At 39.3% G+C, this 26039-nt stretch overlaps 1 protein-coding gene across 2 annotated transcripts; it reads right to left on the minus strand.

The window, feature by feature from the left end:
* Positions 1 to 25769, minus strand: ssh1a (slingshot protein phosphatase 1a). 2 transcript variants are annotated; one of them, XM_047382285.1, is made up of 15 exons: positions 25217 to 25769; positions 21888 to 21925; positions 13904 to 14004; positions 11273 to 11337; positions 10668 to 10789; positions 9288 to 9356; positions 9034 to 9099; positions 8604 to 8798; positions 8372 to 8465; positions 7603 to 7731; positions 7382 to 7428; positions 7121 to 7267; positions 6478 to 6678; positions 5697 to 6381; positions 1 to 4457 (listed from the first exon to the last, which is right to left on the minus strand). In XM_047382285.1, the coding sequence occupies exons 1-15, from the start codon at positions 25295 to 25297 to the stop codon at positions 3387 to 3389; spliced, it is 3111 nt and encodes a 1036-aa protein (XP_047238241.1). In that variant the 5' UTR covers positions 25298 to 25769; the 3' UTR covers positions 1 to 3386. The 2 variants fall into 2 exon arrangements, with proteins under 2 accessions (XP_047238241.1, XP_047238242.1); XM_047382286.1 differs by lacking the exons at positions 21888 to 21925; positions 25217 to 25769 and adding an exon at positions 16109 to 16328.
* Between the last annotated feature and the right edge of the window lie 270 nt (positions 25770 to 26039).

Below are 26039 nucleotides of genomic sequence, written 5' to 3' on the forward strand. Positions count from 1 at the left end.
TTATGTAAAACAGGTTTTTATTTCCATAATTATCACATACAGTACATTATTTTCTTACCAACATAAAAAGTGCAATATGCATTAAAACTACAGCAATGTACAGTACAAAAACGACTGCATAATTAAAATATAAAAACAAAAAGGTTACAAAAACGTGTGAAGTAACCTGTTGTGAACGCTGTCACAAAAGCTTTAAAACTCACTGATGATATGAGCATAAAAGCTTAACAGCAATGAGCCCTGTGACTTCTCAGATTTTCTTTCACTACTCCGAAAGGTGCAGAAAGAGGCAACAGCATTTAAATATGTACGCGATTGACATTAGGATTCACATATTTCTTACAGCCTTCAATTTGTTAAGACGCCAAAAACAACTTTGGTCTTCCACATTTCAAAAAAGCACGAATGAGCATAAAAACATTGGCAGCATTTTAAGTAAATTTGAGCCAAAGAATGCTTACAGATAGTGTTTACACTGGATTCATCTTTATATGTCAGAAATGTTCACACAGATGTAATATTTGGCTCTCATACTAGCCATTTTTATTTTGATATCAAGCCAGGCTGAATGACTCCTTGTCACTACGCTCCCACAAATATTGTTAATTGTAGGAAATGATGAGGTTAATAACATTACTCCAATGTTATTTTGGAAGATAGTCCGCCAGAATTGACTCCATAACAAAAAGCAGTGCAAAAGTAACAAAAAACCCAGAAGGGTTTCTGTTCTTTTTTGAAAACAGCAAGTATGCCTCGACAAAGGCTCCAGCCTTCTCTTTCCAATCCCATCCCATTCACTCACTCATAGACCCGTGTACTACATTACACATTAGTTTAAAACAAACAGAAATGTCCTTACTTTAACCCAGCATCACTGAAAGAAATTCAATTAAAGGAATAGTTCAGAATTTTAGAGCAGAGGTTCTGTTAAAAGGCTACATGCAGTTAATATCTTACGTGTAGTAGATAACTCTCTTGGTGTCAAAGGAACCGGAGGTGGGAGGCGGCGCACCACCAATGATCTTCCTGTGTGAAACATGTACTGAGAATGGAACATGTGAAGGTTTCCTGTCAGGAGAACTGTCTGATTGCCAAAACTGTGTTTGCTTAAAATTACATAATAATGTGGTTTTAACACCGCTTTTATTCGTTTCTTTACATGTTTCCCTCTTGTTTCACAGGGGAAGCTCATGGTGGCACACCACCTCCTATCTCAGTTTCCTGTAAAATAATCATCAGTTTAGGGTAAATAACACCCCAACAGGATTCTGTAAGCTCCAATGAATTTTAATTTAAGACTTTTAATGACCATTACAATTTAAATATGAAACCTATTAGACATGACAAAATTACAATTAAGACCAAGTACTGAAAACTTGGAAAAAATACAACCTTAAAAAGGCCTAAAGTTGACATAATTAAATGTAAGACTTTTTAAGACTGTAGAAATCCTGTTTAAAAGGTTCTTAAAATAATAAATATTTGTATAAACTTTATATAAACTATAATATTTTCAGGAGTTGTTTTAGGACAGCAGAAGTCCACTTTGGTCTCGGCGACTCTAGGACGAGTTTCATCCTCCAGGATCAAGTCATCTGGATTTACAGTTAGACGAATAATTATTTAACCCTCTGTCAGATTTAAGTTGAAACAATCGTTTAATTTTACCAACATGTTTCTTCTGGCTGGGAGTAATATCAATGTTTGGGAGCGGCCCAGCCAGACTCCTGACATGAATCTGAAAGAATCTGTGGAGGGAGCTAAAGATTAGGGTGATGGCAAGAAGATCTTCCAACCTCAAAGACGTGGAGCTCATCACCAAAGATAAATCATCAAAATACCAGTATTAACATGCAAAGAGCTACTCAAATTACTGTGAGGGTTTGATTGCTGTATTGTCAATAAAGATATTTCCACTGATTATTAAGAATTGTATAAATACATTTTAAATGTCAACAAAGACAGATTAAAAAGTATTTTGTCCAAACGGGATACTTGATTTACATTGCTTTATGATTTTTTGTCAAGGATCTAGGGTTATTTGTGTTTATGAGGTCATCTGTTTTCCCTGTCTGAGCTGCAGTTTCCCTGGAGGTCAAGGCTGAGCATTGTTCTTCTGCACACCTGATCCTAATCAAATTCATTTGCTGAAGAATATGAGGAGCCGACTGATCATTCTGCCTGAGTGTCAACCCATGTGGCACCTCTAGCCCTTTGCGTATCTCTAGCAAGTTCCTAGTGCTTGTTCCCTGGCTAAAGCTAACTTTCTTGTCCACTCCTCTCCAAAGTATCCTCCTGAGTTCTCCCCTGGATCAGGTTTTCAGAAAGAATCTCTGGATTCAGATTTCGGACATCCTCCTGACATTAACCCAGGTACAACCACTTCCATGTTCAGCTGAGCTCCTCTAACCATCAGAACCACCAAAGTGACCTGTCCGCCCTCTGATGCCCCACAGCTAAGTTACTGTTGAAACGCAGCCCCCTGCACAAGCCTACCCCTGGACCCATCTCCCCTCTGCAAAATACTTTAAGCTGCTGCTGCACACCCTTCCCGAGATCCACCAGTCAACTAATTCTGTCCTCAATAAACCTTTCAAACCTGTATTTTCTCCTGAGAGTTCTCTTGCATGTGGGCCAAAAGACTTTGAAAAACTATGACAGACTTCCTATTAGAAACCAATTATTTGGTTGAAAGAAAGAAAAACTAAATCTGTCAGGAGTATGCGTAATGCTGGGCGTTACTGTACAACGTACTAAATCAAGACTCCAACAGAGTTACTGTATCTATTGAAAGTAAAATATTAACCGTTTATAACTTTATTACAGAACCACACTTCAAAAATCCTGAATCAAATATTGGCCTGTTGTTTTTCTGGACAAGAGCTTGCTGAATGCAACAAGAGGTGACTAAAAAAAAAAAAGAAATCAGATAAACAACTCTGCTTTCACCAAACCTAACTCTTGGTTTCTGTGAAGCTCTCTGAGGAATTCAAGTTCTTCAACACAGGCTACAACTTTGTACTTGACAGGTAAAGAATGAGCCGCTGGAAACCAGGTTAAAGGTTACAAACCGTCTCGTACCGTCTCAGCATGCAGATCTGTGCCTCAGGTCTCTTGGGTAAGGCACTTGTTTGTGATTCAGAGTTATAGGTGATCTGATGGCTTAACAGGTTTGTCAGACACAGCAGTATGACTTTGATCACTGTGAACAGCAGTTTGAGAAACATCGTGGCCTTCTTGTGTAAGAGGTGGCATTGTTTTTGAGTTTTTCTTTGCTCAGTTTTGACTCGCTTGTCTCCAAAATGGGTGCAGCCCTTTCCAGCCCCATGGCACGACAGAAGGGAAGGCGAGTGGCGCAAACAAATATTTGGGTTCCACTTGAGTTGTCAGCTTCTGGGCTCACCTAGAAGTGCTCTCTCTGGAGTATGCAGATCTTTGCGGGGTCTGGACAGTGACAAGGTGGTTGGGGAGTCCCAATCCAGGCCTTGGTCCGGCTCAGGGGAGAGCGAGAGGAGCAGCAGCGTCCCTGCATCTGAAGAACATACCGAACACAGGTCATCGGAGGAGAGATTGAGGCTGCCCAACTTGGCCAGCGAGTTGGACCGCTTCAGCCTCGAGGGCACGGTTAGACCTGCCAGCCTCATGCGGGTTTCGATCTCCTGCGCCCTCTGACGTACAAGGCCGGGTTTCCCCCGGATGCTGTGCAGGCTGTCGCTGCTAGAGCTGCGTGTCAGCGTGGAGCCGTGAGGTGAGGAAGTGGGCGTGAGAAGCCCTGAGCCAACCACCCCCAACAAGGCTTCATTGGTCAGTGGTACTACCAGTGGCTCTAACCGCACTTGGCAAGGGGTTGAAGTTTTAGCAAAATCCCTCGTAAAGCTGGAGAAATCCTCGTTTTCCTCACTGTGAGAGGAGCACCTCTTAGACCTCTGGCATTCCTCTAATGACAATCCTGTAAGTCTCTCAAGCTTCTCTGCCTGACGCCGGACCAGCCCAGGCCGACGCAGCTGCAAAAGGCTCTCTTGCTGTTGACCAGGACAACAAACCACTGCAGGTGTCTCTTCCTCAAAATCTGCACTCATCAACTCAGGGAGAACATCTGAGGCAGATTCACACGGGCTGTTTTGAAGCTCAGTCTTCATCTGGAACAAATTGAGACTGTCCTCAGTCTTCACTAACTGCAGTGGTTTGTGACATGTCTGTTCCTCTACGGAAAGCAGAGCAATGGCAGAGGCTGCACAGTTGGCACAGTCACACAGAGGACCACAGGGGCTCAGCAGTCCCATAGAAGATGAGGAGCCTTCATTAGATGTTTGAGAACAAAGCAATGAAGCACTTTGGACTTCGGAAGGAGGGGAGGTGTTAAGGCAAAGCTCAGGGGCTGGAGTGGAAGAATGCTCTTTCTGATGAGACCCAGACATCACTGAAACATCTCTATGAAGGAGGAAGGAAGGTTTGTCCTACATGAAGACAGGTTAAAAAATGTCAGATGAACACTTCAAATACAGGCGGCTTATAATAAGTTGGAATATCATCGAAGGATAATTTATATAGATTCATGGCAAACAGAGTGATATACTTCAATTGTTTATTTCTGTTAATATCGACGATTACAGCTCTGAAAACTCAAAATTCAAGATGTTATTCACAGCCTGATGTGGCAGATCAAACATATAGAATGACATATAAATATAATAAATAATAAATAAATATACAACATTATATATAAATAGAATTTAAAAACATTTTAGTCCTTCAAAAAATTGAAGATGAAAAAAACGTCTGAAAATGTAAACATCTTTCCAGACTGAATTTTCAGTATTCCATACTTCCATCCCATACTTTTCCAGACTTTTTAAAACGGTGTAGGAATCCTACTGTTGTGAGTCTTCTTGTGATTTTTCGTTCCACTTAACTTTCTGTTAAGTGGAAAACTCATATATTATATTCAAACTTTCTGTCTGAATATAACATTCTGTGAACGGCCAGCTTCTTTAGCAAAGACCTTTTGTGACTTACTCTCCATGTGGAGGGTGTCAGTGACTGTCTTCTGAACATCTGTCCAGTCAACATTCCTCACCATGATTACGAAGGGGCTGCACAGTGGTAGCACTGTTGCCTTGCAGCAAGAAGGTCGTGGGTTCGGGGGTCTTTCTGCATAGAGTTTGCATGTTCTCCCCGTGCATGCGTGGTTTCTCACCAGGTACTCCAGCTTCCTCCCACGGTCCAAAAACATGACTGTTAGGTAAATTGGTCTCTCTAAATTGCTCTTAGGTGAGAATGAGTGTGTGCATGGTTGTTTGTTCTGTATGTCTCTGTGTTGCCCTGCGATGGACTGACGACCTGTCCAGGGTGTACCCCGCCTCTCGCCCGTAGACTGCTGGAGATAGGCATCATCTCCCCCGTGACCCACTACGGAATAAGCGGTATAGAAGATGAATGAATTAATATTTGTATAAACTGGTTTTTAGGTTTGCATTAGCTATCAGCCATGATCATCAAAATGAACAGAAAGAAATGATTGAAATATAGCACTCTGTGTGGCATGATCCCTTGAAATATACGAGTTTGACTTTTTTAATTGAATTAATAAAAATAAAAAATTTTTTGAAACTATTCTGATTTACTGAGATAGACCTATACAGTGACTGGCATATTTTTCATTTTTAAAGTGATTTTAAAAGATTTCTAAAACTTACGCTGTGGTTTTGTAGAAGGTTCAAATGGTTGTTGTTATTTGAATTTTCATTAAGGGATGCAAGATCCATCCCAATCCCCTCGGCATCCCCCTCAACTTCCACATCATGAGTTTCACTGCCCCTTCTGTCATCTGGCTGCATTAAAACCTCCATCTCTGCCTCCTCCTTTTGCACTTCCTCCTCGTCCTCCTCCTCCACTGTACTGAACTCCAACCTCAACCGCAGCTCTTCCAGGGGTTCGAGCCCCCTGCTGCAAGTCTGAGCGGCAGTGCCCTCCGCTGTGGTTCCAAAATGAGGGAGCGGCAGCCCTTCCCGCCCATCAAGAGCCTCGTCATCTAGCAGGGCATCTCTCTCCACATCCTCGATTTCTATAAAGACTTTTTCCATGCCGAGAAGAGGAGGGCCACGCACAGGTGTTGATGGTTCGCTGTCAAGAGCCGAGTCGGAGAGCCGGCGAAAGTAGTAGTTGTTATAGGCGGGGTCGATGTCTAGAGCAACAGTCCTGCATTGGGAGGGGCACGCTGCACCGCTGTCAGATGATGCCTCCTCACAGCAGGGGGACATCCCTGGCTCTGCAGTAGAATCCCCTCCATCCTCCCCTCCACAGCACTGAGCCAACCCCTGCTGACCCTCTGCCATCTCACAGTCTGCGTCTGGGTGCCACAGCTTGTTGTGCCGCTGTTTGCTGCAAGGAGAAAAGCACACCAAGCACAACAAAAGTGTATTTCCGTGTTGACAGTTGACATTGCTTCACACACATGCGTGGGATCAATGAGTATACCTGGCGTCTAAAATGCCCTCATACTCTGCCAGCTGCCTCATGAAACCCACGTTGGGTCGTGTGATGTTCCTCTTCTGTTTCACAAAGTTATACGCTTTCTCCAGGGACCAGCCGTACTCCTTCATGGCATAAGCAATAACGGTGGAGGCAGAGCGACTGACACCCATCTTGCAGTGGACGAGACACTTGGAGTCGTTCTTTCTGTGGGTAGGAAATACATGAACATCTGGTGTAATACCTTTACTTATTCTTAAAACAAGAAAAAACTGTCCTATATTTTTGGTAATCACACGAAAAGTATGAAACTGAGGAAAACAAATGATGATGGATCAACAAAAAAAAACACAACAGGATTCAAAAGGAATTATTGCTGTACTGCTCTGTACTGTATTTACTGTACTTTACTTAAGTTGGTGTACCATTACACCCCTAATCATTACTTTAAAAAAAATACTTACAAAATAAATGCTATATATTTTATTTGTTTTGATCTCTCTAAAACAAAACTGAAATTGGAACAGAAATAGACATTTTCATCATCGCATTATGCCTCCCAGCAATGTAGGAAATTAATGGTCAACATTAAAAAGCTAACAAAGATAAGTCCTACTGTATATAATTCTGTGAACCACTGAGGACTCACTTTGCTTTCATGATAAAGTTATACGTGTCATTCCAGTGAGCGAGCAGATCCGTGGCATCTTCGTCATAGACGCGGATGTTGTGATAACAGAAGGTCCCTGGGAAGAAGTTGTCTATCTCCCTGGTAACGTTGAGGATGTAGCCCACCCTGGAGAGAAACACAACGCTACCTTATCACCAGCATTCTTTCTCGCTCAAATCATAATGAAAATATGTTTTCTGTGTGGTTATCTTAGTTCTCCCATGATCTAAAATAAATTACCCCGACTCCTGCAGCTCCTCCAGATTAGATGCATTCCATTCAGATCCCTAAAAACAAATGAGAGAAAGCAGCGTGTTTTTAACTCTGTCTAAGGTTGTTTTGTTCATCAAAATAATTATTTCACCGAGAAGACTAATTAGGCAAAAATCTTTGTTTGGAATGTTAAGCAAAAGGAAAATGTTTTGGTTAATGAGTCACATTGCAGCTATTTAGTTCCCCACCAGATAGACATGGTCAAAAATGAGAGTGGCTTTGTCCATCTGGCCGAGGATCAGCAGCATCTCGTTGTCAATGAACTCCTTGTACTCTTTCAAGTTGCAGTTCATGTGCTGCTCCAGCTCAGTTCGGATCTGAAAGAAAAAAGTAAACAGTATGCCTTTATTTCTGCCTCAATGGCTTTGCATATAAAACACATGAATTCTGCCCGCAGTGCAGAGAAAGGCTGTTCTATACTCAGCTGTCTGAAAGGCCAGACAGATGTAGAAGTGTCACAATCTGAAGGAATAAAACTTTCAGATAAATCAGTTAACCTTCAAACAAAAAAGGCAAAACAAAACTTTCAACTCAGAAGCAAGTAGGCCGAAAGTTTAAGAAGATTTTCATTTCATCCCTAAATTAAAATTTGAAATGGGGTCTGTAAAACCAAGATAAGGGCAAAGTTTTAAGCCATCACTGTGATGTGAATCAATCTATCTATCTATCTATCTATCTATCTATCTATCTATCTATCTATCTATCTATCTATCTATCTATCTATCTATCTATCTATCTATCTATCTATCTATCTATCTATCTATCTATCTATCTATCTATCTATCTATCTATCTATCTATCTATCTATCTATCTATCTATCTATCTATCTATCTATCTATCTATCTATCTATCTATCTATCTATCATCATTAATCATTCGGGTGTAAATAAGTATTTACTTCCAGAGCTTTCAAAAGGAGAGTCCTTTCATTGCACCAACAACATTTATGCTCTTACCTGTTTGCAGGTGACGTTCTCAAGATCCTGGGACGTCATAATGCTTCTGAGTTTGGATTTAATAAGGTACCCGGTCCTTTCCCTCTCTGAAGGCCTACAGATAGCACAGCATCATAAAAATCTGAACCTCTACACAGAAATTTAGTTACACTTCAAATCAGAGTACATTATAATTAGTTCGTTTTAGTATTCACTTAGAGAGGTGTTTCTAAGGTGACTGGAGTTTACTTACTTATCGACAAACATGATGGGTGACTCTGGCCGTGTGGTTTCCAAGTCTTTCATGGCATTCCACTCGTTGATGCAGCTCTGCTCAGAAGCAATACAGCTTTCATAGTACCCCATCCAGGTGAGAGCCATGCCTCCAGGGAAGTAGTTAAACCTGCGTGACACCTCACAAGCCTTGTGCAGCACCTGCAATGCCGACCTAAGTAGAGATTTTTTCAGATATACAAGCGAAACATCCAAATGAATCTACTGTTCACAAGTCGGCTTTGTGAAAACCGATGCAGGTATGTTCTCTTGCCACCAGGGGTCACATTTATTCCCCATGAATCACTACAATACACCTGACTGGTTGTCAGTGGAATTACTGTCCTATTCCGTTACAAGTAAACTGCAGCAGACAACCACAGTGACTCAACAGGTTGATAATTACTCACCACATAGCCTGCACTGACACAGGTTTGAAGACATGAGTCCGACCTGCTGTGTTCACAGTGAAGCCCCTGAGGAACAGACAAAACAGATGGGAGACTTAGTGGGGTGGGGAGGTTATCCTGCTTTGTGTGAATCAAACTCATCTGAAGTGTCAGGGAATTGATGCAGGGTTTGGTAAAGATCTGAAAAGAAAACAATGCTCCAGATGTGTCCCCTGTTCTTTCTGACAGGGGAGCTGAGTACTGAAATAGCTCACCCGTCTCCATCCAGATGGATCTTGGTATCGCTCCAAAGAGGTAGCACCATGCCAATTGAACAGCTTTTACTGGCAAACAAAACAAAAAAACATCATTTCAGATGTTATATGTTGTACATTTCTTTCTGCAGGAAAATAAAACATATTTTTTCTGAAGGCTAAATTACTAAAACAAGAACATTCTCCCCACAGGAATCTTTAGAATGATAAAACATGTCTAATTGTTTCTATACTAACAATTAATTCAATGGACAAAAACAAAAATTAACACAGACACTGTGTGCTGGAAATAGACTCAGACTTGCCTTTTTCACACAGTTCAGGATTTATTACTGTGGTTCCTACGTTTACTTTTTAGATTCCTGTCTTGTTCTGAATATTTTATTACAAAAAATTTACCTACATGTGTTTTATTATCTGTCTGTATGTTCCACAACTCATAAAGCAATACAGTCCTATACTTAGCTTCTTTAAATTCTTTAAATCACAGTTTATGTCTGATAACTCATAGACTGGACATAAACTGAAAAAAAAATCTAAATTATTTGTCTGGCATCTAAAACTGACCCAGTTTAAAAACCATAGGTACAGCTTAAAAGTGGGTCTAAAGGCCAAAAAAGCAGTAAAATGGCCCAGGTTTATTATTGAATGATGACTGAACGTGCATTTGTCTGGTGGTTTCCTGTTTGATGGTTAAGGGTAAAACTAAATAATCAGAGATGGAGAAGAACGTATATTTTAATATGACAGAAGAGAGCTGAAGGATGTCATCTAAGTAAGAAAATAAGTTTAATCAAAAAATGGACAGTTATCTTTGAGATTACAGAATAAGGAACAAATAGACATGTGCCTATCAGGCTTTTTTGGCCGATAGTTTCGGATGTCATTGAGGACTGACCTGCTGGTTCTATTATTTTTTGTATGGATTGTATCATACAGTATAAATGAGCTTCTTCGTTAGAGATAGTAATTTTGTCACTAGGCTTTATTTTCTTTTATAAACTCCAAAAAAGTCCGTCAAAGTAGTTGTTGTTGGCTGAAGATAAAAATAGTGTGAGTTATTATTTTTGATGCATTTAATGAATAAGATAAAAGAAAATCTAAATTTTTGACCCGCCAATCACATGAAGGAAAAACAGGCCAATCACCAATCTCTGGCCAATTGACTGGTGCCTCCTTAAGAAAAAAGTCAAAAAAGGCAAACATTTTTCAAAGATTTTGCTCAAATGTATTTTTTTCATACTTATCCAGACAAAAAAATAAATAAATAAAGTGGAATTCCAAACTTTTCTTGACCTTTTAAGACTGACACCAGAAAAATAAACATATTCAAAATAGAGTCTATACTGTGTAAACCCAAGGAGCTGAGCCTCTCTGTACCAGTCTTTGTTGGTGAAGTCAATTCCCAAAAGGATGTTCTCCTCTGTATCCTGTCGACCACTAGTATACAACACCACCATATACCGGACTCGATCCGACCATGCACTCTCCAGACGCACTGCCTGCAGAGGGAGCACACAGGTTACTTCCAAGTGTTTCCTGTTTTACTGGTCATTTATTAACACAGCAAAACTAATAGAAAATGATTAGCATGACTGTTGTATAAAAACAGATATAAGATTAAAATAGGAAATAAAAAAGCAAACCTATGTATATTTCATGCCACTGAAAAGCTTTGCTTGCTAATAAAATATATTGCAATAACAAATCAACAAAAAAAGGAAACTCTGCTTTAAAAAAACCTAGTATTTAGTAAAACGCATAATTGATGGATATAAAGATATAACATAGATTACTCCATCTCATTTCATACCACCGTAAACATATCATGGAGAGATCTTGCAATGCTCTAAATCCCTCTCAAGAGGCAACATTTACACTGAGCAAATAAGCACCCCAGTGCACTCAAATTGATTTATTGAACTGAACCTTTTGTCACTGGCTGGATTTGGTTGATTCGGTTTTGTGCATCCAATGTCTCTTACCAGTTTGATTCTGTCCTCTGAGCGGAGAATATTTATCATCACCTGCAGGTGTTGAGGTAGTTCACCTGTTCAGGAAGGGAGTAGAGTGTTTGGAGTCAGTTATTTTAAATCAACAGCAATGAGAATATTTACAAGAGTGGATTGCATGTTGACATAACTTATGAAGTCAAAAGCATTTCTATAACCGTATGTAGGTAAAACCTTTCAGAGCTAATAACCCCAAACCTCCTTCTTCTTTAAGCACTAACTGAAGCTTACATGTTCAGTGAATTTTAACATGTTCAGTGAATCTTATCAAGTCAAATGGGTTACAAAACAAAAAGGAGCAAACAATAACATCCCGTCAAACTTCATTAACCACAAAATCACAATTCAAGAACTTGTCTTTGTCCATTTTCCATCCCTCCCTTCTCCCTTGGCAGTTGGATAATAAACCAGGGTGAACCAGCAGCCATGCAAAATAAATGACCGTGAGCCAAAAAGATTTAATTATGTCACAACAGGTAAAAAGGTAGAGTGATGTTTTAGATGCACAACCATCGTGGGAAAACAAGAGTTACAGTTTTTTTATTATCTTGAGTATGATGACTAAGAGCATGATGCAGTTTCATTCAACTCATCATTGGTTGAGGAAAAGCATTTACACCTGACCAAAAATAATTAATTTATTTTTGGTAATTATTTATTACAGTAAAATAGATTCAATAATTAGGAAAAAACTTCTCTAATTGTCCAGAACCTGAGAATTTTCAGCTTTACTGATCCTAACTGATACGCAGCCAATTGGAAAATCATAAATCTGGTCTTTTTCTCCTCAGTGAACACATCATACTTACAGGGTATGCTGACAACAACAGTCTTCAGTGTGGAAGTTGTTACTATGGACGTTTGCTATTATCAGACTTTTCAGGTGATGAAAAATGAAGACAGAGGAAGAACGGAGATGTAGGAAGCAATTTTCAAGCAACTTGTAGTTTTTGTGGAGGCATGGTGACTGTTTCATTAAGCCTCCTATTATTAAACAGGATATTTCTTTTCATCCTGTGTTGAACACACAGGATGAAAAGAAATATCCTGATAAAAAACATGTTTACAAAGAGAGCTTGTACTTAACTACATGTGCCAATGGTTTCAGAAGAATTTCATCAATTGAATTAAAAAATAATCAATTAAAAGGGAAATTAAACAACCAAATTTAGGAACACATTCCAGTATTTTTAACTAGGAATATGGAACATGCATGTTTTGTCAAAGCATAATAATGTTAAAATTCCTAAAGCAAACAGAATGAAACAAAAACTCAATAGAGAAAGGAATGAACAAATGTACAAATTTAAAAGCTACCTACTTGTAATTTAAGACATAGTATGGAAAGTCTGGTCATTATTCCATATTACTGGGAATTAAGACTTTTTAAGACCGAAAATGGAGCTTCTGTCAGAAACCTTGTAATAGTGAAATTCTGTTTAACTGCAAAAGGCAGGGAGGATAAAAAAACATATTTTTAATGTTTTTATTATAGATCTTAAAAAAGGTTTCCAAGCCTGCAGCATTTCCCTCTTTTTAATGAGAGGAGTTTAAGTTTTAATTCTGACACTGAAGATGTTTACAGAAAAGATTGACGTTCACAGACATGGACACTTCTTGCCTTTCCATTTTAACATAAAATGCCAAATGTGTCATGGTTGTGGCCAGCTTAGATAAATATAACCTCAGAAACGACAGAGATATGTTTGCACTACCAGGGTCTGTCGTGTAACTGTTTAATAATGAAATTTAAGTTACCAGTGGCAGGGTAACAGGTTTTAGAACAAGAAAGCTTTTATCAAAGAACTCCCTATAGGTCAACCTCCCTTTCTCCCACTTCTCAGTTAAATACCACATTTCCTGAGAAATTACACAGATATTTCCCCTGGCAAAAGTTCTTGATGACCCAGTATGTCTGGCAGATATGTGAGCTACCTTACAAAGTGGCCAGTAAAGACAGACTAAGCTGCCAGGCGCAGCCACGGTTTGCCAAATGACTTGGCAGCAGATATGCTTTTGACTCATGGTGGATTCCCATCATGCATGTTTACTGGCAGGTCAGTTTTGTATCTTTAAAGGAGTGATTATGACTTTCAATAGTGGCATAAAAAACCTTTGATACTGGACGTTCAGACTGACTTCAGCCAGTGAAATAAAACAGCCACACAAGCCTTTTTACAACAGGTTTATCCCTTTGCAAAGGTAAAAGAAAAACAAAACCCTTAAGTACACACTATGATTGTTACCCTGGTATAGTTGGAATAAATGTGAGGAATCCTGAGAATAGTCCTGCACCATGTGGAGTCTGTAAAGTTGGCAGAGTGAGAACAGAAGAGCACACGTGAGGTTCCACAAATGATCAGGCCCTCCTTAAATCGTCCACAGAGGTTCTGCTAACAGTGCTACCATACGCTGGATTTAAGCCCTAATCTTCCTAAGCTATGGGTCTGGAACATGCTTATCAACAACGCACCCTCCATCCTTCTCACCCCAGCTATGAACATCTGCTGCAGCGTTAAGGAACACGGCCACTGAACTTCCCGTGCACCGAGACTACAGAGAATCAAGCTGAACGATTAACGTAGAATCATGTTTTATTCCCACCTGCATGTTTGTGAGGAGGATGTGCTTTTTGGCCCTGCTGACAGCTTCCCTGCTGCAGAAAGAGAGCGGCGCCCTTCACCATGAAGAAGCTCTCGCTCAAGCTGCAAAGAAACAGGAGAGGAATGTTTAGACAGAAACACCGTAAATCAGACTCCATGCTTTAGTCTAATGTGCTTAATGAGCAAATAAGTGAAATAGTAAGGAAACTAAAGGAAAAAAAGCAAAACTTTTTAGTTTTAACAAGATTGTCTACTTCAGTTCGATGGAGCCAACGAGACAATCATAAATCACGACTGTCAGTTTCTGGCCCATTCACTCAACAGCTCAGAGGAGTAGCCAAGCTGCCACGTTATAGAGGCAGACCTCAGGACTGACGCTTTGAACTGAGTGCTTATCTATCTTTTTTCTGCTGCATTGGCTTCTCACTCAGATTTGACTCGTCAGGTCTTTCCTGGCTGGAATGAATGCGAACGAAAACTTAAATATTGACCTAACTACAGTTCTTTGACCAATGTTACGTTTGCAAAACTAAAAAAAAAAAACTAAAAAAAAAACTAAAAACAAGTCTTTTTTTCAACAGGAAAGGAGCTTTAATAAAAAAAACAACAAAAAAACACAAATGTTTCCTTCAGGCTGAGTTCAATCATTCCAATTTACGTTAGAAATGTGAACATATCTGTAAATCTACCTGACAGCAGGGTGAAACCCATGCACCGTGTATTCAACGTGTGCAGTCTAGCAAAACAGGTCGTCATTAGGATCATACAGAACTGATGAGTGACAAAATCAAAACAAATCCTTACATGTGCTAAAGACAAACCTGTCTGTAAATACTGCTGCCAAGACCTCACTGAGTTCAGATAGACACTAAATACAATTTAAAAAGAGCTAAACCCCAAAAGCAGCACATTATTTATATAGTTTAATTTAATTCATTTCAGTTTGATTCATTGTATGTATATATAGGGAAAACTAAAACATTTCAAGATTACTGATGATACTGGAATGAATGATGGTAGTGCCATCATGATGTTCCCACCACTCTCCATGAGTTTTAGCATCTCCGTCACTAAAAGTGGGTTTCCAGCATCAAAGGCAGAGGAAGTCAATGCAATTGGCCAAATAAACTATTTATAAGCATATAATATATGCATGGCAGTATAAATATAATACCAAATATTGCATTCAACCAGTCCTATGAGCTTGTGATAGTAGGAATATGAATTTTTTGGTGATGACTGGGATTCAATTTATAGTGAAGATGTATTTATGTAGCAGCAATTCACAACAGATGGCACTTTACAAGACAAACTGGACATCCAATTATGGAGGAATCCAATTAATATTTATCCAATCTAATTCTACAGTCCAATTCAGATCAGTTTATTATAGTTCGATCAAAGTAAAGAGATCAGATAATGTAACTTGATAAAAAGGTATTTATCTGAGCAAGCCCATTAGATTCAATCGGGTTAGAATTGGAGTTTGCAGCAATCTCTCATCCTGAAAACGTTATGATGACACACGGCATACATCCAAGAAAAATCAAACAAAACTTTGTCTTTATGGTCAGACAATCAAACACCACAGGCAGCTAAAAGGACAGGACCAAACTGAACATCATGTGGGAATAATGGGTTTTATTTTGCACCCCCAGTGCTGCAACAAAAAAGAAAAAAAAAAACAATGACAAGGCACGGGGGTGGACGATATTCAACGAGAGCTTTTGTGTCACTTTAGTACATTTATGGTCTTACTTTGTTCATTGCTTAAGAAGGAAAGCAAGACTGCGGCAGCTGCCTCATCACAAACCAAGATCCTGTACAGATCATGCTAATAATTAATTTCTTTGGACGTGTGAAACTGTGGAACCTCTTTATGTTGTAAATCAAGAACTGTCCAACTACAGCCGTCCTAACCGAACAGCGTAAGCTCTGCTCTTTCCTTGCAGAACCCTGCTATCAGCTTTTCCACAAATGCTAAAAATACATCTACAATCAAAGTAAACCCAGACTTTACCAGAAAACCTGTTCACCATGAAGGCACCTACAGCTTCTGCTAAAGAGTGAGAACATTCAGACAAAAAGTTAAAAACATGGATAACAATCAAACAATAATTACTCCTGAAACTGTTTTAAACAGTGTTTGTGAAGCATTTAATCTCGGAGGTGATCTCCATTGTTTTTAAAAAAGGTTAACACTCACATGCGGTTTATCTCATTTTGGGTCAGCACGGCATTCTCCACAAAATAAGGGAGCATCTTCATCACAGCCTCCTGAAAGGGCTCCAGGACTAGATGCATCCTGTTCACCGGAGTATCACCTAGGTCTGCCTGGTACCCAACTAGCTCCTCCTTATCCACATCCAGAAACAGTTGAGGAGGAAAAATAGGAGTAATTTAAGCTTCAGGTCGGTCCCAGTGGTTTTGAGTGATAGACTGACTGACAGTCTGAACTCATCTGGGCTGCTCAGCAGAGCCGTGCTGCCTGTTTGGAGGCCCCTCCCTCTGATCGCCACTTCCTCCTCCCTCATCTGAGCGTCTCTGTTTGTGACCGAGCCTCCTTGCCTGCAGGGAAGAACTGCAGCCTCCACCCGGTGCCTCAGGCACACATGGCCCATCTCCTTAAGTCTATCAGTCTGCCTCTGTTTCCGTCACAATCTTTTTGTAGTGGAAAGAGTCTGTGAGCAAGAATCTAAAAGCCAAGCATAACTCAGGAGGTGGACATCTCTTTCCATCAGTGTTAACTCAACTCTGTACTTTCATTAAACTCTAGGTCAGAATCTGTACAACACAAAGGTTTCCTCTTTAAGTATTGCAAAAATGTAATAAAAGATAATAAAAAAAAGCCAATCTTCTTTTACCATACACAAAAAGAAAAACCTCTTGCGTTGACCAAAAAGCATACAAATTGGACATCTGACAGTGGAAGCCATATCAGGGGTCTTCAGTCTCCATGGTAGTGCCTCAGAAGAAGTCAGGCAAAAGGTGGAACAGGCAATGAGAAGAACTGGCATTGTCCCAAAAACCCCAAATCTCATTATGGACAAGCTTATAGAGGGAAGGATTATCTCTTTCCTTCAAGTTGCTGGTGCTAGCTGTCACTCACCTGCATGCGCTGCCGTCAAACACACGGTCTAAGATTATTAGAGATTATAGCAGGTTAAGCAGGACACACCTTTTATGTCCTATATATCCCAACTCTAGGGAAAAATCATTAGAGGGGACAAGAATTACAATACAATTTAGATATATTTATGCTTTGATGAGATGCAGATAAAAAGACAGTCAGACAGAGCTGCAATAATGCCGATTTGAAGCTTCTGGCAGCTTTATGCATCCTGTTCTGGTGCATAAAGCAACTTCCCTCTGAAACTGAGATCCAGCTTCAGAGGAATCTGGTATGGATGATGACACATGTCTGCGTTAAGATATGGTTTGTTGCTCTGTAGGCATCCAGATGGATCTAGACAGTGCAAAACAGCACCAGATGTCCTCTAATCCACTACCTTGAGTTGCAGGGTGAACATGTGACACAGCTGCTCCAAGTTACTCTTTGAAGAGGCCACTCAGAAGCTGTTTCCGTGCTGCTTTAGTCATGTTTCACACAGCAGCAGCACAATGAGGGAGAAAAAAAAGAGACAAAACCCCTCTGGAGGCTCTCCGTTGCATAACACCGGCATTTTTTCACCAACACTTTTTTCTGAAAACAAAGGGAGGGGCGCAGCAGAGAAGAACCACCTCAGGTATCAGATGGTGGGCTTGAGCAAGAAACAAATGACATGATTGTATTGGGGAAAATTACAAGACAAAAAAAGATGATGGTACTTATGCTACAGTTTGTGTACCTGTCTTTCACCTTGTTGCGTTCTCTAAACTACAAACCCAGGAAGGAGAATCGCTAATATTAGTTAGAAGTGCTGCTATTAGATTTTCAAGTCAATATCAAATTCTGGCTTTGCATTTTAATTTCAATATTGACTAATTCCATGTTTTATTTCGATGTCCAGACATTGGACATGAGTCACAAATTTAATGACTTTAAAGTCAGCTTGATGAAAGCATGAAAAGACTTGATATTCGAATCGGATTTGAACCTTGTGACCTGAAAATACTTGATATGTTCCACTAAATAAAAAGTGTGTTTGACACATTTCTTAAATCGACTAACATTTTCACGACCAATTTCCAGACCGTTTTAACAGGCTGCGAGTTCCAAATTCATGCAGAAGCCTATATTTGAAAGATCTATTGAAAGTGCAGAAGAACAGCACAAAGAAAAACAATGAGCTATATTGGGGAAAACACCTAGGATCATTTGACTTGTCTACCCAAATTACAAGGTAGGGAAAAACAAAGGAAACTGAAGAAAATTTGCAATCAGCCTCTTCTTTATACAGAAAATTAAAGTGGAAGACAGAAAAACAACTGCCAACATGCTCAGTTCTGGCCAACATAGACAAGGACTTCTGAAATAAATCTCTATGGAAGGATAAATTCAAAGTGTAATTATGTTGACACCAGAACAAGGCATATGTTTAGCATAAATCAAATACAGCATTCCATGAAAAGAACCTCATGCCAACAGTGAATAATTGAGTTGGACGTGTTGAGCTTTGGGGTTTCTTTGATGCAGCAGAACCTGAGAAGCTCGCCACCATAGAATACACCATGAATTTGACCATGTATCAGAAGGTGCCTGAGGAAAATTTCAGACAATCTGTAGAAAAAAAAAACAAACTCATGCAACACGACAACGACCCAAAACATCCCAGTTAATCCACTCAGGACTGGCTGAGAATTGAGAAATAATAAGTCCTTGGAAGAGTCAAAGTCCAGATGGTGATCTCATTGAGATGCTGTGGGTGACTTGAAATGGGCTGTACATACAAGAAACCCCTGATACATCTCACAGCTGAAAGGGAAGGGTGGGGCAAGCTTTCCTCAGACTGATGTCGGAGGCTGGAAGATGGCTACAAGAAGTGTCCTACAGAAGATATCTCAGCCAAAGGAGGTAAGACTTGCTATAAGGGGGTAGGGTGTCCTAAAATTCCCCTCCATGTCATTGGGGTTAATGTATTTTATTTAATGATTAAATCAAGGTTAATTTTGTTGCTTACCTACTATTAAATCACTTACTTTCCAGAGATAAGTATAAATGATTTTATACATGAATGTCAGAATAAACCACTAAATACTTAATGGGGTGATCTAATTTTCTAACTTCACATAACTGTGAAGATAAGTCAAAGCTACTAACTACTGCCTAGTTAATGTCAACTTACCAACTAAGTTATTTTTCTTATGCTTGGTTTTTCAAAAAAAAAAAACACAAGGCTGGAAAGTCATTTTGCAAACATGACCAAATGTGTTGCAAAATAATGACTTGGTCCCAACTTGGCTAGAGACTATAACACATTTAATTATCCCTATTTATGAGTCAAAGTATATGTCCCAAACCGCTGTCTGATTTTCACTAAACTCAAAATCAAATGCATTCAAAACATGCTGATGATTGACATCTTCATAGGCTGAAAATAGTGAAAGTTCTTAGTTTTGAGTCATTTAATCAATAGTAAAAAAATCTTTAGAGTTTCACCTGACAACCACTGATCAAAGCTGATCAAGGGAAACTGGCTTGTCCAATCTCTGCCTGCCTGGTGAACCTTTTGTAACATTACTAACAATCTTGAGAGTAAGCACTGGTCTTAACCTTAAACTAAAGTACCTTGCCAATTTCTTCTGTTTACAAGACAGTTAAATGAGGCCATTATTTGGCTGATTTCCTAATTCACCTGCACAATGTTTATGTTGGCCCTCATCAACCATCTTGGCTTTTCATCATTATTAAGGTCAGCTAGCAAGCACAAACATTCCCATTTGGCAGAACTTCAGCTGTCCATCAACAGATGCTACTTCTCAATCAGCGTTTCAAACTAGTACACCCTGATAAATACGTCTATCAAATGAACGACAACCTAATAACCATAGTATAAACATATGTTTGCTGCCAGTTTTATTATCCAAAGTTGCTTACAGAGCCCTCAAAAAATGAAAGAAACCTAGAGGCAAGTCAGGACCCGCATCATGCAAGGATCATGCATTACCCGAGGACATTCCATAGGCTGTTGCATAACGGAAACAAACAGAACAGCTTGTAGGATGTAGTTTCTTTTAAGTTTCCCTGGGTTCACATTTCTTCTGAGGTAAAGTTTGCAAGAAAAAATGTGTGCAGAATTATAGGACTCATAAAAGGACAACCCATGTTCACAAGAGGAAAAAGGACTGTCAAAATGAGTGGCATTTTAACTCCCACTGTGTTATCTTCTTGACAAGTTCGTTTTGGGCTGACGTGCTGTTAAATAAGGTTTTGTACTGATTAGATCTGAACTGAAATTAAATCCCTGTGTTTGCTTCACAGAGGCTGGGTTACTATACAATTGAGCTTGACTGTACAGAACTTGTTTTGCATATTAAAAACAAATATTAACATCATAATAAACTGTGTAAGCATTTTACTGTGAAGCTTGTGTGACTAAATCTGTTAGGGTGCATGATTTTGCTTAATACACATAAAGCAACCTGCTGGGTTTCTTTTTTCCATAAACCCAAACACTGAGCTTGCTCCGTTTGGACAGTAGCTGGGTAGTTTTTACCAAATACTGGGTCAAAAAAGTTATTTTGTTGAGTTGGAGAAGAGACTAACAGAAGTCTCATCGTTCTCCACAGAACTTGATTACATTTCAATACAACTCTCCCACAGGAAGAAAATAAATATGACGGCATCCTAAAATTAAGGTGAATAATAATAAATGTCAGTGGGCTATTAATGACTTTGGTTTAAAGTAAAGAATGAGTCTTGCTACGTGCTAAGTTAGCACAAGCCAAAGCTAGCTACCGATATATGACTTAAAGTTTTATCACTGTATTTTGTTTAATGCAATAAAGATAAAAGTAATGATAAACACTATTATGGCAATAGATAATGGCTGAGTGCAAATTCAAATTTTGGTTTGAATTTGTCTGAAACAATAATTTCCCATCTCTAGTGCTAGCTATCTACAACATTCAAAGAATTGATGATAAAGTTAGCATAGACATGCTAAAAAGCCAGATTTATTTGTACTTTGAGTTTTCTTGCAGTTGTGTTTCAACAGAATTTTTGTTGTATTATTAAACTATTCATTTAATTCAGTGTTTAATTCAATTCAGTGTTGTTTATTAAGTATGAATTTTGATTTTGGCTCTGGTACCAGTCAGTTTTTGCATCTGAACTAACTTTGTGAACCGTCAAAGGAGAAGACTTATTGCTGATCTACTGGAAAAAGTTGAGTTGCACCAAGTATTGACACCAATTGTGACACGCATGATTTCATTAAAAAAGTATATTTATTAAAGCGGGTGTGTTTTTTTCCACAATTTTCAGTGTGAGCATATGCTACTGCAATAAACAAAGTTTGTATTTACCAGGGTTGCAAATAACTGGCGGATTTGTAGCCACATTTCCATTATGTAAGGGATTTATTGTGTGAACACTGAGTTATTATGTTACATTTTTTTTTCTCATTAAATGTAAATACTAACCATATGGCTTAGAAAAAACAACATTTCCAGCAACAAACAACTCAGTCAATGAAAGCAAAAAAAAGATAAGCTTATTCATCATGTTCAAAGAAAGCAAGGAAGCTGTAGAAAGGCAAGAAAACAGACACACCAGTCAATATATTTCTTCAGGGATACTAATGCAAATGTTACAGTTGGCTTTTAAAAAGAAAATTCTGTGCCAAACAGACAGACAAACAGGTGTTTTACGACATTTACTCCTATTTGTCGATGCCAGTAAGTCTGTCGCCACTCAGGTTTTCACAACATGAGTCAAATACAGATGCAGGCAGTCTGTAAATAACACCTGCTTAATACATGTGAGAGGCTTTGCTCGGTACCATGCAACAGAGGGGCATAGCTGCCTATTAAAGTAAACTCACCTCTGGTTTATTCGCCGTTCATCTTCACTCCCAAAGTCCTGCAAAGATGATAAGAAGAAATAAGCAATACTTTCATGGATACACTTTGATAACAAAACACACTCTAAACCTGGCTGTTGGAAAGATGCTTCATCCTCAGTGGTGGGCAGTTCCCGCCTTAAAGGGCCTGTTTCTTTCATGTTTTAGGTGTTGCCTTCTTGAACACAAGAACCAGTCATCAGCAAGCTCCAGTGAACCTTGGTTACAGGCTGACCAGTTAATTTCAACATCTTTCAGGGTTTCCACACATTTTCCCTTTAAAGGTTCCAGACTTTTCCAGATCCAGAATTTTTTTAATCATTTTAATAGCATTCTGGACATTTTAATCCTGAAAAGATTTATATTGAAAATGCTCCTCCAGCATGAGCATGAGTAGTATGTTTTACAATCTGTGGGTTGCACAAATCAGGAAATAACATTATGCTAAATTTAGCTTTTAAACCATCAGGTTGTTAAAGGGCTGTTTCAAGGGCTTTTATGGCATCTGAACTAACGTAGAGCAGCTAACACACTGTGTTGACTTCGACACTGTTACTCTGCTTGTAAAAATAAAAAAGGAGTCCCAGCTGTTTTAATGGTTAGCTTGGCATTTGAACCACTATGCTGTTGGTACTCAAGCTTGAGTACAAAAAGTTCAATTAAAACCCTGCTTTACAGTGGGATGAATTAAAACAAGAAGAAGCTGTCATTGGGTTTCAAATGAGTGTGTAGGGCTGCAACTAAAAATGTATCTGCTAAACCACCAATGTCGGCTATTTCTTCAATGAATAATTAAATGGCAAAAGGGGCTTAATAGGAGATTTTTTACTGATTTGAACCATGAAGCTACAACTATGCCACTTCACAAGTTCTGGATAGAGCATATTTACAAAACCAGGAAGGTTTTTCATCTTAAATTGAAGATGCACATATTTTTTGTATAATTTTGCCCTAATTACTGCTCCGAGTGGGCTGTTCTTTCAATAAATGGCATGTTTTAGAATCTGTATTCTCCAGTTAACTATTATTCGAGTACTAAATTAGTTGACGATCATTTCAATAATCAAGTAAAACCGATTAATTGTTTCTGCCCTATGACTGTGTAAGTCTATGTTCTGTATGTTCTGAAAACTCAAACATCTTTTCACACTGAATTGTCTGTTTTTTCATACTTTCCAGACCTGGAAAATTAAAAATCAAACAATTTATTTTCCCAGACGTTTTTGTAGGAACGGTGCACTTTAATTACATGCACTGAAAGAGGGACACACTTAAAACAGGCAGCACACTGTACCTCAAGGGCTGCAACTCCCTATCTCTGCAGAACTATTCAGAAAACAGGACAGATAAATGCGTATCAGAAGCTAAATGATAAAGTGGAGCTGCAACAAACACATAAACCTGATGTCCTTAACTCAAAAATAAAATGTATATTTTCTTCAAAAGCCAAATCTTATCTTTTATCTTAATCTTAACTCTTCTCAACTACTGCCTGACCTCTTAAGGCCCACAGCAGCACTGAAGCAGATCTTATTGGAAAACCCGTAGGGTCATGTTGTAACAGCGAAACTTTATCTTTTCCCTCAATAAAATAAACTGCAGGATTTAGCGATGATGTTCTGAGTTCTTTCATCACCCTGGAAAAGGTTGCGCAAACGCATTGAGAGAAATGCACTTTCAGCTATGATGAAGATGAACTAGAGTCATTCCCTGACTGCTGTCAAACATGATCCTGCAAGCAAATTCCAATGCAGACACAAGAAACATTGTTTGTTTTTTTCTATTTAACTGCAGCGGCAACAGCCAAAGAAGCTTTCAGAATTTTATCAAAACTTCCTCTCTATTACTAAGCCACTCTTCTTTTGAAAAATGAAGATTTGAAACAAAAATTGTCATATCTGTATTAAAAAATGCAGGAAAGTTACTGGGCAGAAATCTGGTAAATCACAATAACAGGCACGACTCTTTGTCTCCATTACAGTGCATTAGGATTAAATTGTCTCAGCTGCCTCGTCCCTTCATGCCAGTATCCACCTATGTGCCTGTTTACATAAGCTATTTTTCTCTTCACTCCAACACAGCTCTGCTCCTCCAGCCCCCCACCCCCCACACCCTTGTGAACAGATGACATCATGGCTGCGGCAGATTTCACTCAGCATTTTCTGTCACACCTGAGCATAACATTCAAAGCAAAAATGAGGTACAGAGAAAACACAAACCCTAAGCAGGACATGGTCTATTTTAAAAAGCAATTATGCTGAGACCGATAAGTGCTGCTGTAACACCTGAATCATGCAGCAAGAATCTGCAAAGTTTATTTTATTTTTTGCAAGACAAAACAAAATTGCTTCCAAAGAAAAGCTTAAACACGAAAAATATGGTCTTCAGAATGACAGCTGTAAATAAATGCAAATTCGTTCCTCATTTCTATGATTGTATGCAGAGCAAAACAAGGTGAGCTCCTGGGTATAAATAGTAAGCAGCGCCCCCGTCTGGCTACTATTGTCTGTGCCTGGACATAGTAAAGAAACATTGTGATTGATAAATGTGTGGAATACATTTAGACTTTTTGAACATATTAGTGACCAGAAAACAAAACAAACAAAAAAATCTAAATATAATGTTGTAGGTAATATAAGATATATAGATAAGTTATAAATGTTCTCTTATAAGAATCTGTGAGTCTGGAAATCTAATTCTCATAGGAGGGAAAAGACCAACTGTTCATCAAACTATAAACTAACACATTATCCAACGCATTGATGTTTATCATTTAAAATTAAATACTTTAGCTGCCAATACATCATAATTCCAATCTGAACAAAAGATTAATGCATTTAACAGTGCTATATCTTTGTGAACAACAGCCTCTTATTCTTTTAAAGAAAACAAACAAGATATAAAGAAAACCCAGTCTATTAAGCGAGGCAGTCACGCCATTAACAGCTAACATTAACGTTAGCACCAGCTTCCATCATTCATATAGTATTAGGATGAAATTAAGCTAACATTAACAAATTGTAACATTGCAACTCACGAATTTAACATTTTTAATCATTCAGCATAATGACATGCCAATATATTACCCCTTCTTGGTAATTTTCAAATAAAAGTAAGGAACGCATATGAAAGCTAACAGCCTAGCATAACGTGATAAAGCCTAGCATAACAATATAACTAACGCTGCTAATTTAGCTACAATCAGCGGCCCTTCCTCCAGCAACATCCCCCTCATCCTCACTGCTTCTCGGCTAGACCACCACACAGGAGCATCGCTTTAACTGCCCCCTCCCCTAAGGGCCGAAACTGACCTCCCCCGCAGTCGTGGTTGCTGTGCTGGCGGTGGACGCGGCGCTCGGGGTCGGGGACCGCTGCAGTGTTACCAACGCCATGGCTGGAGGCTGTGGATGCTGCAACGACACCGGAGCGGCCGCCGTGGCCTGGAGAGCTGCAGCTAGCTGCCGGGGCTAACGGGGAGTGGAGAAGGGAGACAGACGGTGTCCTCCAGGATGGGACTCAGTGTGTGTGTGTGTGTGTGTGTGTGTGTGTATCCCCATGGGATTCTCGTAAATGTTATACAGTACCACCAAAATTACTAAATAACAGCCTTCCCAGTGATAAGTAATGCTTGTAAATACAACCCATTTAAACACATTACCTATCCTCTAGTTTTAAGGCTTGTTTTAATATCAAAAACATAAAATTCATCAGACCAATTAGAGAAAAGGGCTGCATGGTGCCGCAGTTGGTAGCACTGTTGCCTTGCAGCAAGAAGGTTCTGGGTTTGATTCCCGGCCGGGGGTCTCTCTGCATGGAGTTTGCATGTTCTCCCCGTGCGTGCGTGGGTTCTCACCGGGTACTCCGGCTTCCTCCCACAGTCCAAAGACATGCCTGTTAGGTTAATTGGTCACTCTAAATTGCCCTTAGGTGTATGAATGAGTGTGTGTATGGTTGTTTGTGTGTTGCCCTGTGATGGACTGGCGACCTGTCCAGGGTGTAACCTGCCTCTCGCCCATAGACTGCTGGAGATAGGCACCAGCTCCCCTGCGACCCACTGTGGAATAGGCGGTAGAAAATGACTGACTGACAATTAGAGAAAAAATTGTATGAAATACATTTTATAGATCGAACGTT

Source organism: Girardinichthys multiradiatus, chromosome 12 (genome assembly GCF_021462225.1).
Source record: "Girardinichthys multiradiatus isolate DD_20200921_A chromosome 12, DD_fGirMul_XY1, whole genome shotgun sequence".
In the NCBI taxonomy this organism is placed as follows: domain Eukaryota; kingdom Metazoa; phylum Chordata; class Actinopteri; order Cyprinodontiformes; family Goodeidae; genus Girardinichthys; species Girardinichthys multiradiatus.